The sequence below is a fragment of the Halyomorpha halys genome, unplaced genomic scaffold (assembly GCF_000696795.3).
Source record: "Halyomorpha halys isolate HHAL.00 unplaced genomic scaffold, Hhal_1.1 Scaffold764.1, whole genome shotgun sequence".
Lineage (NCBI taxonomy): Eukaryota > Metazoa > Arthropoda > Insecta > Hemiptera > Pentatomidae > Halyomorpha > Halyomorpha halys.
Genome location: NW_027111457.1, coordinates 691,528 through 706,583, shown reverse-complemented (window position 1 = coordinate 706,583; position 15,056 = coordinate 691,528). Strand labels below are relative to the sequence as shown.

At 29.3% G+C, this 15,056-nt stretch overlaps 1 protein-coding gene across 5 annotated transcripts in view; it reads right to left on the bottom strand.

The window, feature by feature from the left end:
- The window catches only part of LOC106685994 (beta-1,4-glucuronyltransferase 1), a 397,426-nt gene that overhangs the window by 106,324 nt on the left and 276,046 nt on the right, over positions 1–15,056 (bottom strand). For 3 of the 5 annotated variants that reach the window (XM_067049492.1, XM_067049495.1, XM_067049494.1), the window contains exon 2: positions 14,382–14,518. In XM_067049492.1, the coding sequence (XP_066905593.1) occupies positions 14,382–14,518 (137 nt within the window). The remainder of the gene's footprint in view (positions 1–14,381; positions 14,519–15,056) is intronic. The other 2 variants (XM_067049493.1, XM_067049496.1) reach the window with 1 other exon arrangement.

The window sequence follows — 15,056 nt, the reverse complement described above, 5'->3', positions numbered from 1 at the left end:
TATATATATATTATTCCTGCTTGAATCATTTTAGCTTCCCTATCTTTGCTAGTGAGGAAGCAAAAATATTTAATGATTTTATGCTTGTGGCATGTGGAAATCTAAAATGATATTTAAACAGTAACTTTCGCAAATAGCCTGAGATATCCCACACGTTGCATTACCAAACATCGCGGCCTTGTATAGATTTAGAAACAAAAGAGAAACAAAGGCTCATTTTATCGTCCGTCTAAATTTAACAAAGCAGGAAGTAATGAGCCAAAAGACTTATAACGTAAACAAGAGAGTGTTTTGTCAACTAAAATTATTTCAACCACTCAAGAGTAGATTAATGAACGATCAAGGACGGTAATAGCAGTTTTTTAAAAAATATATTTATTGAAATTTTTAACTGAACATTATAATACAGGCATTAGCAGTTAAATCAGAATTTCGTAATATTGTAATGTGAGTAACATACAACCAATTTCTTATTTTTCGATTTACCTTCACAACATTTACTGCTATCACAAAATATAACAAAAAAAAAACTTGCTGATTGTCATGACAACTTCAAACTCATGGAAGCAGTTCAATTAAACTTTTTAATGAGTGAAATTATGGTGTGTAAAAGTGATATGCAAAAATGCAATGTAAGAAAGCTCTTGACATGTGTATTTGATTCACAACAAATGTTATAAGGTCATCAAATTTGTAAAACATTTTTTTTTTTGTAAATAAAATCGCTAAGAAAAAAAAATGTAAAGACATAAAATTTCTTTACTTTTTGAACAAATTGATTGCCTTTTCGACGTTATTTCTTAAAGTGCTTGCAGGAAACTCAACAGTATTTTATAGGTTATAATTTTAATTGTGCTTTTTACGAGGTTTATGACCTTAGCTAAGCAATTAGGACCATCAATACTGTAATTGTCTATAATTATCTTTATGAAGCAATTGTTAGATGTAATATGCTTCCCATGTTTTCGACTGAAACCAAGGGTTGTAAATATCATATTTTTTATTTTCGCTATTAAATAAAACTTGAAGTACCACCAATGGGTGGTTCCTTCCCAAGATTTTCAAGTGTATATGGAACATAGAACATATTTACTTATTGTATTATTTTGTACAGTTGTAAATTATTAAATAAATAAATTCAAAATAAAATATATAAAACCGTTCTCAGACAAACCTCCCCTCTCCTCTCCCAATCGTATAATATATACTAGAATTTTTTGAAACGAAAATTTCAGAAAATATACACAAAGTTACCAATATCTGATTACAAATTCAATTATTTTGAAACAGAAGAAATTTGAATTTTATAAAGTATAAAAGTACACAATGTAATGTCCGTTTTCCTCAGTTTTTATTTGTTTTATTTATATTAGTTATAGTGATTAATAAAACATTTGACTTAAAATTAAACAAATACAAAAAAAAAGAAAGATTAATTTTAAGGCCAAACTCAACGGTGCCGTTTCGAAACCAGCTTGGATGGGTCGATTATTATTTCGTGGCAGAGTCTAACAACAAACCTTGATCTTTTCACTTTGAATAGAATAGGTCGATAACCTGTAGTATAAATTTCCATTCCAGGTTTAGTTGTGAACAATAACGGACTTTAAACAAATAAACGAATTAATTTTAGAATAAGTCACTAAAGAAATATTTAATTAGATTTGTAGCTAAAATATTCCTTATTAATCTAAAGAAATAATAAATTATTGTTTTAAAAAACTCTGTTTAAACAATAAAATACATACTAACATAAAAGTATATTTTTTTATTTTTACAATTAACTAGAATGTTTTTCTTCATAAGCCCTTTACAGAAAAAATATTATAATACGTTATTTTCTTTATTGTTTGTGAGAAAACTTATTAAATCTACATACTTTTTTAGATATTAAAAATTAAGCAACATTTTTGTGAGGTAGATTCATTAATACTGATAAAATTAGAATACCTCATAACAAACAGACATAATAACTTGTCAACCATCCAGTATTAATAGTGTAGTATTGATTGCCTCAATACCCTATACGATCCCTATGTTTGCGGTAGCAATGTGAGGAGGGATTTGGACCCTCAAAACTCAACTTAGCTAGTCGCATGGACGTAAGTAAAACCTTTTATTCAATTTACAATTAATTTTTAGTATCAAAACTAGTCAGGTCCTTTTTTTTTATATATTGAGGTTTTAATATTTAGATGAATTTCTGTTTACTTTCAGTGGATTAGGTTGTGATTGGAAGCTCACACTGAAGATTATCAAACTATTCTAATTTAAGTAAAAAAGTCAAGCTTTTTACTACAAGTTAAGTTTTTTGGACATTAAATTAAACATTAAAAATATTAGAATAGGAATAAAAAAAGCAACCGATTTTTTGTATTTGGTTGCGCCATTATTTCCTCACTTAATAGATCACTTTTCATTTTTAATTTAAGTTATGAGTGAGTTACCATGGGTTAGGAGCCGAAAGACCTGTTCTGCGATAATCTTATTTTATAAAAATATGAAGTACAGTATGTTACGATATTTTTACATCAAAAGAATCAGTTATTTATTTATTGCAACATTAAGACCATTTTACTGTAATAGCAAATAATACTTGACTATTCAACTAACATATTCGGTCCAAGGCCCAAGTTAATAATTTTCATAAATTACCACATTTTATGGGCGAATAAAGTTTTTAATACCACTCTGCAGTTCAATCCTATTTTGAATATGAAATATATTTAGTATCATATAATATCAGTAGCAAACAAAGGATGATATAAAACGAGATACAGACTAAGAAATGTAATATTATAAATTTTGAAATAATATTTTTAAAAATGAAATAATAATAATAAAATATAACGCATTTCATGTAGGCTATAATAAAAACGTTATTATATCAAACTAATATCTTTAGACACTGATCAAGGAAGTGAGCGAGTTATTAACACCGAAAACAGTTCGGGACAAGATAGGCACCGACATGCTCACTAAAAGAGACTTCCTTCTTCTCATGAAAGAAAAAACAACGCGAATTCGAGGTGTTAAGAGATGGAAAGTGGAATCTTTAATCTTGGTATCCCCAGAGAGCAGCCCGATGGACGAATCCCCCGATGGACGGAGTTGAAGATCTTCCTAAACCAGACGTTATTGTTCGGTAAATGTTTATTGGTGATGGTTGTATAATAATTATATCGATGATGCTACTTCTTACTAAACTAGCGTGCTGAAAGGCAAGGAAGACTGTAAATAGATGAATGTCGCCATTTAATATTACGCCAAGTTGCTATATTAAATTGATTCATATAAACTGGGGTAAAGAGTATCAAGTCGCAAGTTACTTCTTACACCGATTAATATCAAACAATTTCTTATGTCAATGTTACCTAACATACTTTGCCTCTGAAATGCCGATAAAGTATGTTTCTACATCAAAACCTCGCTTATCCGGGTCCCGAATTCAAGAACATGCTCAAACTTCTTTTTCGGTGTTCCTTTAGGTGCTTTTATATTCACACCTTTCGATAGCAATGATAATTTTTTTTTACAATTAACCGATATGAAATTATTATTATCTTATAAACTATTTTAACTTCTTACATTTTTATTCTAATCTTATGTAAAGTATATCCTGTCAGTAATATACATTTTATTGTACGTGCCTAATATTACATACCGATGTAAATATTTATGTCTTTTTTATGGACAAAATCCAACCAAGCCATGAATTTATTATTTTTTAGATTTTTTTATTTTTAATGATTGATGTTAAGTTCTCAATTAGAAAAATAAATGAATAACAAATTGAACAAGCTTTCAGGAATAGCGTCGCTTTTATAAATTATACTGATTACTTACTTCATTTCATCTTATTGATCATAAAATGAAAACCTCTATCTAAATTTTATAAGGTGTATTTTTAATAAGTGGAAGGCCCCAAACATATTTTTTTTTTTTTTTTTTAAAGTAGGGCAAATTGTCCGTTTCCAGCGCCAATGCGTGGGCAGCGGGCAACCAGGCGATAACGACCGGAAATTGGAAGGAGGGATACTTCCTCCTTAGGGCACTCGCTTCCCAACAGAGCGAGGTCCTTCGGAAAGGATGCGCAAACCAGGTAGGAGGTCATTTAGCCAAGGGGAGGGAATAAAGCTTTCTAAGCTAATTGGCCAAGAGTATGCTGTCAGAGCAAATGTAATAATACGCAGGAATTAATAAATGTTATATAAAAATAATAAAATAAAGTGTGTGTATTATAAATAAATGTTTATTAAGATAGGAAACTGAAATAACATTGCCAATAATTTAGTTATGAATTATTCAATTATTGAAATAAATAATAAGCTTATAACAAAATGTAGATAATCTTCTATTAAAAAAACAAAATAAAACTAACATACTGATTTTTGCAAAATACAAACAAAATGTAGAGACATAATGAAATTGAAATTAGCAAACCTATGTAAAATATGAACTCATACAGAATAGAAACAAAAAAATAAAAGTTTTATTTAGCTATTAATTAAAATTATAATACACTTATTTATTTTTGTATTGAATTAAATCTATATGATTTGTTATCAACATCAAATTATTCATTCCCATGCAGTATCCGTAATATACTGACGTTACAGTATCCGTAAAGAGTCCCGTTAGACAGTGTAAAAAATTGTTACCATATTAATTTCCAATTAGAAAACGAAAAAAAATATTGTACACAATTTTTCCATAGTTTAATAAAAATGTAATTAACCCCCCTTTAGTGGATTTATGCTCTATGAAGTTGTTCAGTAACCTTTTTTTCATGAGATGGCAACACTTTCGGGGCAAATTTACATTTCGTCTCATTTCTAAGGAGTATTAATGATATTGTGTTAAATGTCAAATATTTTATCATGTTAAATGTTATAAGTATAGCATTGAGAGCAGCCCTATTTAAAGTCGTGTTAATGATAAATGCATAAGAGCTCCTAGAGGATTTTCTGAGCAACTTCATTAGTAATTTTTCCTTCCAAAACTTCATGTTATTGTTTACTTCTAAGTTTTGATTACAGTAATTTATTACAACATGCTTAAATTAAGTGAAAAGTAAAAGTTTGGCTACAGATTATATTTTTTAAAAAGTCCAAAATACTAGACAAAAGAAAAAAACAACGAGTAAGTAATCTAACACGACAACAAATAAAACGGTGACAAGCTTAGCTGCTCTGTTTCGTGACGTCATTCTATACTTAACAGACCTAGTAACTGACTCTCAGCCATGTTACATTTTATATCGTTTTAACATGATAAAAGAAGAAAATATTTCTCCATTTAACATAAGTTTTCCATTTAACACGCTTTAACATGTTAAACTAAAGATCATGAATACCCCTAATATCCTCCGAAAAAAAAAAAAAAGGTTCGAAGAACGAACCTTGTCGACTTTAACAAAATCGAGAAGGAATGCATTTTCATCATGCAACGGAATCGTCGTCTAGAATCGAATTAAACTCACGCTAATTAGTTTATTAACTTGTTTGTAGTTTTTTTTTTGGGGGGGGAGGGATTTAAATAGAAATTTCTTTATTAATATCGGCAAATTCAAAACAAGTCAAGTTATGAAAGGTTTGTAATGAGTTATTGGCAATTTTACGTCCTTCAATGAAAATTGTTAGGCTGTTGAAATGTATATGAACTGAAATAAGTTACTGTTTTGACGAATAATTATTTTCATTAGAACATTATAATATGAAAAATTAGGTATAAAGATACTAGCAATAAAACGTTCTAAAACAAAAAAAAAATCCATTCTATTGCAGAGAAAACTAATTATTGTTGGCCATGGCTTATTTTAAAGATTCCAATTTTCTTTCTTCCCCATAGGCTGATTGCCAGGATCATTTCTATAAAAAGGCTCATGCATTATTGATAGACAAAAAAAATAACTAAAGAAAAGCTCTGCAAGTTGAGCTAATGAAGGTATTAGCTGGATAAAGAAAGCTCTTACGGTCGACGGAAGATCCATATAATAGCAAGGAGATTGTCGGCCATTATGGGAAAAGTGGAGGAATGTTACCGCCCTTTCCAATATCCATCAGTGCTAGAAAGGAATTGTTTCTGTCAGGAATAAGTGAACTGCTATACTGCACAATGGGTCATTTGCCATTGCCAAGTGTATTGGAGAAAATAATTGAAAATGTATTGAAGCAGGTATATTCAATAGCTTCAATTCCTTAAATGTATTTTGCTTTCTCAGATGCTCTACTAACAGTCTATACTAGCCTATTATACTATTCGATCACATTTAAAATACAGCTTTAAAACTATAAATTGTTAAAATAGTAACAAAAAAGTATTTATTGCTAACCAACGTTTTATTCATTTTTATCCAATTTTCTTAATATCTATCCCCTTCTACATAATTATTACACCTCACCTATACCATATTTACATCACTTATCTGTTGTACCTTATACATCTACCTTTCTACCATATTTAAAACTAGTTTTAATGAGTAGTCTCCTACAATTTATGTGTCTAGATCTATATTGACAACTTATATTATACCTGGTTAAATTTACTAAGAACTTGTCTCCAGTCTACCATCATGTTTATTTCCTCATATTGTTATTATTAACAATTATTTTCAAATGTTTTTTGTTAACTATGTTTTTAATAATGTTTTTTATTTTTAAATTTTCCGTTAATTCTAAAATGTTTATATCTTGTTTTCTTATTTAGCCCTGACGAAGTCCTGCAAAGTGGAGCGAAACGGTGGTTAACAATAAATAGTTTTTTGTTACTATTTTGATACCTTTATTGACCGCAACCTGGACTATCTTCCTCCAATCTTCTTCATACGGTCAACTATCTTCTCCCAATAGTTCTCCCAATTGTTAAAATATTGTTTAATTTACTTATTATTGTATTTTCTGGATTATTTTTATTTTAAGGAAAAAGATAACTGTGGTGCATGGATGGCGAATTATTGTATAAAATGACTGTTTTAATCTAAATAAATAGATCTGCAGTATATCCTCACTGAATGATTAGAACAATTGTATTTTCGTAGCAGTGATGCAATAACATTTTATCTTGACATGAAGCTCATAGTATTTATAAGAATAAAATTCAAGGTTAGAAAACCAATATATCTTTATGAAATATAATATAAATTTCAGTTTAGTACATATTTATTTAGTTTATTTTTTATTCTTTAAAGAAATTGATATTTTCTACGATTTTTTAGATTTTTTTGCAATTGTTAAATTTTTGTTGAATTGTTAAATCGTGTTCATCAAATCGGGCTGACATGAATAAGTACTTCATTAAAAGGACCATATAGAAGTTTTTATAAAATTTATACAAAATTAAGATGGATTCTTTAAGTAGTATTTTTAATAAAATTGGATTAATTTCATTAAATATTTTAGCATAACTAATGATATTAAGATTAAGATGAATCATTAAGTAACATGAAAAATTCTTTAGTTAAAGTAGTAAAATTTAATTTTCTGCGGATTTAAAATAATAAATATTTATCTGTTACTGCCGGATTCAAATTTGTTTCAGGAGATAATATCATGGCATATTACTTATAAGTAATTCGACTCCATATAATGAAAAAAAAACCCTTATGTACTAAAATCAGTTTAAGAATAATGAGTAAGCCAAATTATATGGAATCTACAAATGGATAATCAAGATACATTTTTTGAAATTCTTGAAAATATAATTCAGATCTCATACACTCAACACCGATTTTGGTGTAATGCCAATTCTTCTTCATTGTGACTTCTATTAAAACAATCAATCAATATTATTCCATAAAAAATAATTAATAACTTATACATAAAGTGTACATTATTTAGTACAAGGAGAAGTTAGTTAAAAATTAAATAAAGTATAAAAAAATATGTTAAATTGAATAAAAGACAAAATTTTAAAATAAATAAAGGTTAGAGAGACTATAGAATGCTTTCTCATATTTAATATCATGCATAAGTCTACAACAATTTTTGTTTGTATCAGAACCAGTGCAAATGGAGAAAACTAAATGATATAATGTAGTTAGTTCTTTTCGATAGAGTAAAAAATGTATAAATTATTCAATACTAGAGCTGAAGGATTGAAATCAAAGTAATTATATTAGTGAGAGAAGAAAATCTAAAAACTAACGGCTGCCCAACAAGTTTATTCTCAGTTGATACGGACAAAGTTCTTTAATGGCGGCCCGTGGCAACGGTTCAAAAGGGACCAAATGGTAGTTGAGCCACGAGGTTCCGGGGACCAGGCTGCCTCAACAAGAATGTACAACATAAAAACCGATAATAGACCCGCACCAGTGGCCCGGCCTGAGAATTAGAGGTAGCGTGTAAGAGTTCTATTCAAACTAATTGGCCTTCTAACAGCACTCGGTATTTCCACATCCCACGTGTTCCAATACCGTAACACATTTTTCAAAAATATCATATATCAAGAAAACAGATATAGAAAATCATAAATTCCAGTTAAAAGGATTTATATATTGGAAAAGCCGAAGAACGACGAGGAAGTCTAATATTACCTTCTATTCTTTCAGTCTGAGGAATGACTTTTTTGTGAGAATTAAGAATTAAACATTTAGCAGCTATTATCTGTTTTTAATTAATAATAATTCAAATTAAAAGACGTTAATTATACTTTGAAGAAAAAAAAAATACGCACATTTATGAAATATATATATTTTTGTGAGTCTTGAGAATCAGTCAATATTACAACGTTTCACAACTTTATTGTTTGCATAGTCATGCCCTACAACGAAAAAAAAACAGTTTTTAAGAACAAATAATTATTAAAAAACTACATGCACATAGTATAATATTAATAACTATTACTTACGATCATTTATTACAGTTTGTCCTATATTGCTGCGATACAATTAGAGGTTTATGCCAGAATTGAATATAGTTGAACTGAAGGCAGGGCGTTTTGGTTTTTCCAACACTTAACTGTTCTTTCAATCACGTAATCCGTCTGTTATTTCTGTTTTGTCTTTGGTCTATTTATATCTAGTGTTGTAATTATTTATTAAGTATTTATTGGGATAAAGTAACGTGAATTAAAATTTTTTACGTGTAATGTACTATGCACTGGGGAGCTCTCCGGCGTCCACCCAGCCTCATAAGGTGGATACTCTTGATTCCGACGGTCGAGTTTTATTCTGACCGAATCCCCTCTTTGATCAACCGTTGGTCTAGTATCAGTACTTCTTAACCAAGTAAGGATGTACTGATATTAGACTGGTCCATACTGCACTCCTTAACCTGGGTTGTAGGCTACTTAAAGCGGTTTCAATTGTTAAATAGTGGGTACGAAATTTTTTTTTTAAAGTCATATGTTCTACTAACCAATAATTTTAAATAAGATAGTCACCTTAAAAGGTGACTAAAAGTGTCCAACTGGTTTATAAAAAGAACTAATTTTAAAAAAAAATTCTTTTTATCTCATCGATAGCTAAAATATTATATATCTCTTATAGGGATGTATGAACAGTATTTGATACTTCCTAAGTTCCGATTCTATGGATAGAAATATGAATGAGTACATATAAAACGTGAAGGGACAATATTTTTTTAATATATTTATAAGAGGACCGTTATCCATGAAACGACATTTCAGACCTACAATCTCGTTCTCCTTGGCGGCTCTCGGGCGTGGCCTCCTAATGTAGGTTCTGTTATTGCCCAATGAGTCAAAAATTTATTTATTTGCTTATCTCTTGCTACCATCATATGTAGCTTTATCTAGATAAAAAGTCCTGGAAAAACAATTCAGCATCAGGAGACATTTATTGTTGTATTGTAACTCCTCTGCAATTTTTTAAGCGGCCAAATGCCTCTCAAATGACGATATCTTATATTTGCATAGCTGACCTCCTGGCATACCTTCATCGGCATACCACAGTGTCGTACCAGGAAGAGCTCATCATCCATCTTCTAACCATGGACAATGACAACCATCAAACCCATCGGTAACAAGAAGAAAAAATACATCATTTCCATTCAAGGGACATGGTCTCAGCTCCATTGTCTGCCAGGAACTCATCATTTATACAAGACAAAAAGGCTCTTCATTCTGTATGCAAATATAAGCAACTTGATACAAAACACATTCTCCCTGTACCGGAACATCATTCCCTAGCCATCATCGCTCGGTCTATTTTATTATATGCTAATGGTCATATTACCAAGAAACTACATCTTGGAGGAAAGGTGATTTTTTTCGGATTCCTCATGATATTACCATGTATGTATTAATAAGAAAAGACAAAAATGATCAGACGAATATAAAATTAGAGCCTCGTTAATTTTTCCGTTCCAACCATTCCATAGATTTACCCATTTTATAGTTTTAAATTTTCATTATTTTATAAGATTAGAATTTAGGTATGGTATATGTAATATGTATATATTAGATCGGAAATCTGTAGTTTGCCAATAAACTAAACACATAGTTTATTTTTAAGTGCTTTTCTTTTCCGAAGGCGCTACGTTTATATTTCCTTCTATCTTCATACTTCAAAAATTTGTATTCATTTTGTATTAATAAAAAAATTGTATTTGTGACGTTTCGAACTGTCCATCTTTAGGCAGATTTTTTTTTGTAACAGATGTTGGGCATGATTAGCCAAAGGAAGAACAAGAACTCCACCCGACATGTTTTACATTTAGGGAGGAAAAAAAAGGTCATTATTAGATTAGTGACTTTTTTAGGCAAAAGAGAGAAGGGACTAGCATGGGGACCATGTAATTCGGCATACAGACTCGGCCGGAATTATACCAACAATATTGAAGAAATTGTAGAAAATCAATTATTCTTATCATTAAACATTTGAAATCGATTGTCTTAGGCAAAAACAAAGTAATTTAATAATTCCATTGATTTATTCACGAGGTGAACCAAGATTAATTTCTCCCCTTCCTAATGAATGATTCATCACAGGTATTGGTACTAGTTAGTTTAGTTTATTTTTTTCCCATTGATTATTTTGGGAGGGAAAATTGTTAATTTTTCTCGCCACTAGGCCATTAAATGCGTCTGACATTTTAAATTCTTGTACTTTTAAAGAATAAATGAACGAAAATTTAGAATTTGACGATCATGATAATAAAAAAATAAGTCATATATCATCGAATACATGTTTTACCATCCAATAAAAAGACAAAAACAATGAATTGGTTTAGGAAAGATGAAGATGAGATCGAAGCCAGCTGCTCACAATGGTGGCATGACCTTATTCAGAGTAGGCGATACTTTCTAATTAGAGCCTTAGCGTTAGTCCAGGCCGACATCGAGAAAGTTCAGTGAAAACGAAAATTAAACAATCGGGGTTAGATGACACTCTCGGCAGATAAAATGGAAATAAGGAGAAGGGAATGCTTCGACAGAGGAATAAGAATAACAGAGAACATACCGTAGGGTGCCGGACCAGACCAAAGTGGATCATGTCTCACTTTCAATGACGCAGGCCAACAATGAGATAATTGTCTTGAAGAGTTTCTTTTTCTTAATTTAAAGGAGAGAAGCATTAAGCGTAGCTAACAGCCATCAAACCCCCACAATTATATGACCACTTTTTTAATTACCACTTTCAAGGGAATAGCAAAAGTAAATCACTTTGAAAGAGAAGATAAATACAACTAGAGGATAAAGATTTCATAGAGATTAAACCAACGACCTAGAAAAAAATATTCCTTTTAGATATTAATATCAATCCAATGACAGATTCAGTATTATAAAACCTTAAAAGAAACATGAAACATAAAAAAAAGTGCTAAACATTTGAAACATAGATTGCTTTAATCGTCAATTAAGTGAAAATTCATCTATCAACTGGTAACGGCGTTTATTTAATTACTTTATTTTTTATATATACTTTTATCTTTGTATGGAAAACCTTGTATTAAATTACCATAGATAAGGAACAAACAAGCTTGTATTCTTGTTAAGTCCGGTTGAATTCAACATTCAAATTTTTTCTGATATTTTGACCTCGTATTCACCATATCTTTGCCTACTAAGAATTTTTTCTATCCAGACGTTGAAGAGAGGGAAAAATTGCAAATAAACAAATGCTTGGTGCAAATAGGAAGATGAAAATGAGGCAAGAACATTTAGTTTTTAAATAATACATACATCAGAAAACGTGATAATAAAAAATTATAACAGATGAAATAAATAGAAGCTGTAGAAATGTACAACTGGTTTCGAAGATTGAAAAAAAAGATAACAAAACTATAATTATATGAACAATTCAGTAACTAGGAAGCCTATTAACATCATACTATAGGTAATTATTTATATCAGTGCCAATAGAGGAACATTGAAAAAAAAGTTATATTTTTATATTTTGATACCCTGAAAAAAGTATATTCCATTTTGCAATTGTATTAAATTTTTAAATAAAATGATTATCAATGAAACATTAAGGTAAATTTGGTAAACTATTTTTTTTTTATCGTTTAATAAAATAATTTTAAAAAAATAGATATAATGATCTAACATTCTTTCAAGATATAAATTATTTTTTCAAAGATGATTCAGATTCATTCACCTACTTATGAAGTATGACATAATGCATAACTTGATAAGAAATGTCTATTTATTTAGGATTTAAATTTAAGTATAGGATATTTGTACTAACAAATATTTTTAAAAACGTATATATATATTTATTATGAACCAACGTATGGCGAATTTTTTTTTCATTTTTTGAAGAAAAAAATCTATTTTATTTCAAAAATAACTTTATCAATTATGAACAAGAAAAGAAATCTGTAACTTCTGTCATGTTAATCACCTAATATTTTTTCATATTAAAAGATTAACGCGGTTTCCAATAGATTAAAGTTTTTCTCCTTTCGTGGCCCAATTGTTTTCAGAAATCGATATAATAAACCATAGATCCCTTCCCATAAGATAATAACTCATCTTTTTCTTATATGAAGAAGGGGTTATCTTGTACTCAGATAAATCCGCCCTCTATAAATGGAGCAAAAGGGATCACAGTATACAGCCAAGTTGCTCTCTGTTATAGAACATAAAAGAAATATCACACAAGACTAATTTTTCCGCAACAATATTTTATCATCAACATTCAAAGAATGTCACAGAATACTGTACTGATTAAGTTCTTTCATTAATTCATATTTAAAACATTCTTCTCTTCTGAAGTAACCAGGAAATTTTTAATCTCAGATGATGTCACGGTGTGTGAAGAAATAAGTTGAATTTGGTATCATAGAATAGACTGAGTTGTAATAGATAACTAATGGAATTTAAGAGGTTTCGACAACAATTTATTACTGGTATAAAGCGCCTTAATTGAAATTTATTTATTGTAAAATTATCATTTGTTAAATAATTCAATTTTCCAGTCTTAGGCCATAATTGATAGTGATAATTGAGCACATTCGGGTATCTTGTACACCTATTAGTTTCTTTACTACGTTAGATGATCATTGGTGCTAAGATTTTCGGACCCAATCGTAGACAATGTGTTTTCAAAAACTTCAATATGCATCTCATTATTTTTAATTATTGAAGAATTTTATCTTTTAACAAATTATGACGTAATCATTTTGTTTATTTTCAGGATTTTTAAAGTTTAATTTCCATATTTATTTAATTTTTTATGTAGAATATTTCTATGTTTTTATTTATGGATTTTTTGTAATATAAAAATGTGATTCCTAGGTATATTTAATCATAAATATATCGACAAAGTACATATTGGGAATTTATTTAATATTTCTTTCAACAATGTTATCTGTTCATGTAAATGAAATACCTACGGTACATCCCTCACAAAATAAAAATCCATGTTTATTAGTAGAGTACAATATCATCATAGTAAATGCGAAAGGTAGAATATTTTCAGGAGAGAAAAAGACTGATCCATTCCTTAACATTTAGTTTTATAATTACTTGTTTTTAAATCATTCTTAGTTCAGTATAATACGTATCAGCAGATGAAGTAACTTAAAAGCGAAGATATAACTTGAAATGTGCAAGGTTTCAGGCCATTTATATTTACATAGACTAAACGCTAAGATAAATATTTATTTTATCTTGAGAGTTATGGGTTTATTTTGGAGAACGTTGTAGTTACTGAACGAACTAAGCAAGTAAGCCAACATGAGCTACAATGTAGTCCCAACAAATATTTTTTCAGTTGTTCTTTTATCCTTTCAATCAATAGTAATTATTGGAAGAAAGTGAGAAGATGACTAATAATTTACTATTAAAATATGACATGGGCGATTTTAATATAACCAAAACATTAATTTATACATAGGACATGCAAATTTCAGACATTACAAATACAACACACTTAACAATACAACAAAAATAAAGATAGAGAAAATATAAACCTGTGAACTGACATCGACAGGTGGGCGCCGACGTAAAGGATAACCACTAGGTTAAGGATAAGGCTGAGTCGGAGGAGCCAGGTACGTCTTTGTAGCATCCTCTTCGTTCCGACAACATAACCTATGGTCAGTGAGATCTGGAAAAATAAAAATAATAATTACAATAGATAAAATGGTAAACCTAAAAAAAAAATTATTTAAATTTAATAATATGTTTCCAAATAAAGTCTGAAAACACTAATATTTCTTTAAAAGTCTAAAATTTGATAAGAATGTGTAAGTTGGTCTGTAATTAAAAGTTTAAAAATTTAATGGAACAGTGATACAATCGGGTGATTTGAATGGAATTAATGACCAGGGCACAATAGCGTGCAAAACGTTTTTAATTCATTGGATGTGAGTTGTAAATTTATACTTTTTTTTTTTAATAATTTATTTATTGTTATTTACAACTGTATAAATATATATACAAGTAAATTTGCTGTTGGTGACATAGTGACATGTAGAGAATCTACCCATTGATAGAACTCCAAACAATTTATACTTAAGATTGTCCTTGAGGATGGCCGCATTTGCCGAAACTTTGGCTTTTTAAAGATGTAATAATGAGTGTTATAGGATTTATAGATAGATATTATTAATTTGGGTACATAATTTTCAAAATCGAAAAGGTTA